We start from the raw sequence: 4,830 nt of genomic DNA on the forward strand, positions 1-4,830 counted from the left end.
CAGCAATGGCGGACTAATGTTTGTAATGTTTTGTCAGGACTTCTTGGTCTAAAGAATCCTTCACATGTAACCTCAGCACTACAGCACCACCTCACGGACGAACAGAGGTGTGTGCCGCACCCAGTGTTATTTGGTCCGCCAGAAACAGCGGTTTTGGATTTGACCCGTTCGAACCAACAGATGGTCGGACAATTTCCAGACTAGGATTGTTGTTGATGAGGAGTGGAAGGAAAACTGTTGCATCTCCAGAGCATCACTTGTACCACCTCGTTGTATCGAAGGGGAATCAACAGTGATGAGATCTCTAGGCGTCTTTTTGAAAACGATAATTATAGGCTGTGCCCTTTATTTGCAACAAGAGGAGACTGCAGAGGACAGCTGACACAGTCCAGTGTTTAGAGTCGTTTGTGAGTTGCAGAGTGTACAGATGTTTTTAAAACAAAAGCAGTATTTACAGAGGTGTTTTTTAAAAATATCTGTCTTTAAAAATGTCTGTGTTCATGTAGACGTGTGCGTTTTCAGACTGTTATAATGATCCATCCTGTGTGGGATTACATGACACCCAATGACACCACGGATGAAATAAGAATGTGTGTGTATGTGTATGTGTGTGTGTGTGTGTGTGTTCAGGTGGGCGACAGGATCGTCAGTATTAACAGTCAGTCTGTGGACGGTCTGTCACACAGCGAGGTCGTCACCATGCTGAAGAACAGCTATGGAAACATCAGCCTGCAGGTAACACTGACGCCACTGTGTTCTCACTGCCTCTGCTGTGTGTGTGTGTGTGTGTGTGTGTGTGTGTGTGTGTGTGTGTGTTATCAGTGTGGTCCAGCAGGTTGACTGTTGTGTGTGATAGCAGCAGAACTAATGAAGCTCCTTCAGCCTGCAGCACAGAGACTCTGATAACACAGACTGAGTTTATATCTGGCTGTTTGTCTCAAAGGCTCTGAGACAGGTCTGTCTGTCTGTCTGTCTGTCTGTCACACAGACAGGTGTTTTACCTGGCTCTCTGCTTTACTTTGCTAACTTCTGTTTGTTAAGTCCAGTTCAGACCAAAGATTCATGACGAGACAAAAACAGTTTCAGAACGTCACAGAGAAAAGTGTCAGCAGTGTGAACTGGCCGGTCTGAGCTCGACTCAAGCCGGCTGATGGTGTCACCTGACACTCAGCTGGTCAAATGGCCAGCAGCTGCTTTTAAAGCACATATTCTGTTTCTGTTTCAATAGCCAATCAGCTAATGAATGCAGACGGCGTGTTGGTGTTGGTTATTTATATTATTGTGGCGTATTGATCATGAATACAGTCCATCTGATGCTGGTTTTGTTTCATCACTGTAGCCAGTATCTCACTATCACTATCCTCATTCAGATTTTAAGAAGCCACAAATTATATTCAGCCACAAAATAAGTCTGAAAAGCTGCAAATCAGAACGAAGCACAGAGAGTTGTTGACTAGAGATGATACGCCGTCTCATGGTGGTCACTTCCTGTGAACCAGCAGCTTTTTACAACGTTGCAGAACAGAGCGTTGACAGTAGTTGTTTGTTACAGCTCGTCTCATCGTGACTCTTTGGTCTGAGCTAGACTTTAGCTTTGCTGATAAAGTTGTTCCATCAGTGATGACATCGTTGAATTTGTGAGCGACAGATTAAACACAGATTTCTGAAGCTCAGATTATTCTGTGTCTCCGTGAAGGGTCGGCATGATTTAAATCTGTCATGATGTGAAAGTTTTAGGAAGTGAACTGTGAGAAAACAGTAAATCTGAGGGCTGTACCACGAAGTGAGATCAGTGGTTCAGTGACGTATGTTGAGTCTAAAGCCAGAGTTTTCTGTCCTGCTAAGGTGGTACTTTTTAACTTGGCTAAATTGCCATGGTAACTGATGCAGCAGACCTAACCTGGTCAGTGTTTAACACTTTTTTCATTTATTATTCGTGTTTTAAACATATTTAGAAACATATTGACGTTCTGTAAGAAAAAGATAATTAGATTCATGTTCATACTGCAGTAGTTTAATAAAACACTTCCATAAAGCAGTTTGACCTGTGAGAGACAGATTAAAAACAGGAAAGTCTGTAGCCTGTTGAGCAGATTCAGATAGAAGATGTTTGTCCTCCAGTAATTAAACTGAGTAAAGCATATATTACCATTGACCTGAGCTGTAGTGGTGTATTTATGCTGTAAACACAACAACATGGCAACAAAACAACACAAACTACATTGTACTGCTGAAGAAGAGATGCTTCTGAATCATTTCCTGTGGACACAGAGGCCTGAAATGTATTTGTTTTTAACCATGTGTTCTCTCAGACAACTGGTTGTGTTGCAAACGAACTGTTCACATACTTGCCTTCGTACTAACTGTGTTCCTGGAGTATCCACTAGAGGGCACACTGAGAACTCTGACGGATTTGCATGATGTCGACAATAAACACAGCGACACCAGCAGATGTGACGACACTCATGAGGTCACTAAATAGTTAGTTCTCAGATCACTGCAGAAGACGCGACAGTAGCACCATGGTAGATGGAACATAAGATCCCTGCATGTTTGTTTCTCACACTGCCTCCACCACCCTTTGTGTGTGTACTGCAGAAGAGTAGTGTTCATTTCGTGCACAACCAACGCTCAGAGCAGGCTCAAGGCAGCCATCATGTGCACACGAACACATAGTTAAAAGCTGGATCCTGTGTACAGCACACGCTCAGTCTGACTCCTACAATCAGCGGAGGTTCCCTTTAAATTTCATAAATTCAGTTCAGTTAAATCAGCTGATATGCTGTGTGTGTGTGTGTGTGTGTGTGTGTGTGTGCGTGCATCAGGTGGTAGCGGACACCAACATCAGTGCCATCGCCACTCAGGTGGAGAGTTTGTCCAGCAGCTCCAGTCTGTCAGCCAACACTGACACACACACAGTGGAGCCAGAGTGAGTACAAACTCACACACACACACACACACACACACATAACGACAGGTGTATCTGACCCCTCTCCTCCTCGTCCTCAGGGGCCCGCAGCCCCGCAGCATCAGTCTGGAGAAAGGCTCCGAGGGACTTGGCTTCAGCATCGTGGGAGGATTCGGCAGTCCACATGGAGACCTGCCCATCTACGTCAAGACCGTCTTCAGCAAGGTCAGAGCCAGGCTAGCTGTTTGCACCTGATTCAAGTCTTTATGCTAAGCTAAGCTAACCTAACCAGGTCTGGACTTTACACAGACATGAACCTGATATCCATATGAGCACTCTCACGGAAAGAGTCTGAACATAAAGTTCCTCCTCACTTCTCAGTGACCAGTGTTAACCAGTCATTTAGTAAAACAGGCTGGCTCTAGGAGGGAAAAAAAAAACTTCAGTAAAGTGTAAATCGGTTGCTAGGAAACATCTGTAGCATCATTTCCAAACACACAGGCTGTGTCTGAAATCACTCACTCATGATGTCATCGCTGTCATACAATTGACCTATGGCTAAGCCACGCCCCCTTCACTCACTCGGACAAACTATCAACATTCAGTGGCCGGCGCTATGGCAGGTGTCACAGTACACGGCATTTCACAGGAGGCAACTGATGATTTTTGGAGACATAACGATCAGATGTCATTGAGAAGTAACCAAAAGGGCCTAAACTACGCATTGGAGGGATATATTCATCATTTTATTGTTGAGAAGGTCGATGAAAAGCTTAAATTACAAGCCAAAATTTACAGGTCACAGTGTACGCTTGTGAACCGCATCTGGTTGTCGTCACCATCAAAGACAACAAGTTAAAGTGCCACTGAAGTTAAGGTTTTTGGCTCAGAATATGAGAAAAGGATAACGGCCTTTTTACCATCTTTACCAAGAGTGTCTCTGCGTTAGTTTGGTGCTACAGTATTTACACTGAATCATTCAGCATAACGTTTGCCAACCTTTGTTATCTCTGCCATTACAGATAAGTTAATGAAGCTAAGCTCCAGAAGTTAACGTTAGCTTAACTAGAGCCCTTTGGACAACAGCTAACAATGATGTACCATCACCAAAGTACAAAACTAGAACAAAATAGGCTAATGAACTCCCAGCAAACAAGGTGACATGATGAACAACGCAGCTAGGAGCTAACGTTAGGCTAACTTTAGCTAACGTTAGCTAGAGATGTTAAAGATAACTTTATATTTCTTTCCAGCAAAGTGACAATATGTTGCCTCAAACACAATGTTGACTTACCTTAGAACAGATGTAGACATCATTGTTAATCTTATTCACGTTGAGTTGATGTTGTGGTCTAACGTTACCACACAACTTTATCCAAAGGAGACACTTTTCTCGCTTGAGATGTGGTTTAAAGTGTAAAAATACACCTGGTCGCCCAGCCTCTCAGGATACCTTGTGTCAGAGTTGCATGTACCCCATGCACACCGTTTGACCATTTTTAAACTTCAAATCTCAGAAAAAGCTCATAAAACCCAACAAACTGACTTTCTGTAATGCATTTCAATGGACGTCCAGGCAGAGAATGTCCCAGTGTATGGGAATGGCTATACGCACTGTGATTGGCTCATCGCGTTTGAGGGCGGGGCTTAGCCATAGGTCAATTAAACATGTCATATCAACGTCGGCTGATGAACCATCCATAACAAATTCTGGTAGCAGTGACCCATCTCGCTAATGTTAGCTAGCATTGTTCGCCCTCTTCTGCACATTAACTGTGAAAAACTAAAGAGTATCAGTTGCTGATTTATTTTGATCTCAGGCCGTCACTTTCAGTCTGTAGTTTTACAGCATGAAGTTTAGCATAATCGGAGCTGTTATCATAACTTTTGTTCTTGATGAATGTTGATGGCTGAGCTGAACA

At 43.4% G+C, this 4,830-nt stretch overlaps 1 protein-coding gene across 3 annotated transcripts in view; it reads left to right on the forward strand.

Moving 5' to 3' along the window:
* The window catches only part of patj (PATJ crumbs cell polarity complex component), a 202,933-nt gene that overhangs the window by 193,915 nt on the left and 4,188 nt on the right, over positions 1 to 4,830 (forward strand). For all 3 annotated transcript variants that reach the window (XM_049588236.1, XM_049588238.1, XM_049588237.1), the window contains 3 exons: positions 631 to 735; positions 2,826 to 2,929; positions 3,010 to 3,133. In XM_049588236.1, coding sequence (XP_049444193.1) covers positions 631 to 735; positions 2,826 to 2,929; positions 3,010 to 3,133 — 333 coding nt within the window. The remainder of the gene's footprint in view (positions 1 to 630; positions 736 to 2,825; positions 2,930 to 3,009; positions 3,134 to 4,830) is intronic.

Source organism: Epinephelus fuscoguttatus, linkage group LG10 (genome assembly GCF_011397635.1).
Source record: "Epinephelus fuscoguttatus linkage group LG10, E.fuscoguttatus.final_Chr_v1".
NCBI lineage: Eukaryota > Metazoa > Chordata > Actinopteri > Perciformes > Serranidae > Epinephelus > Epinephelus fuscoguttatus.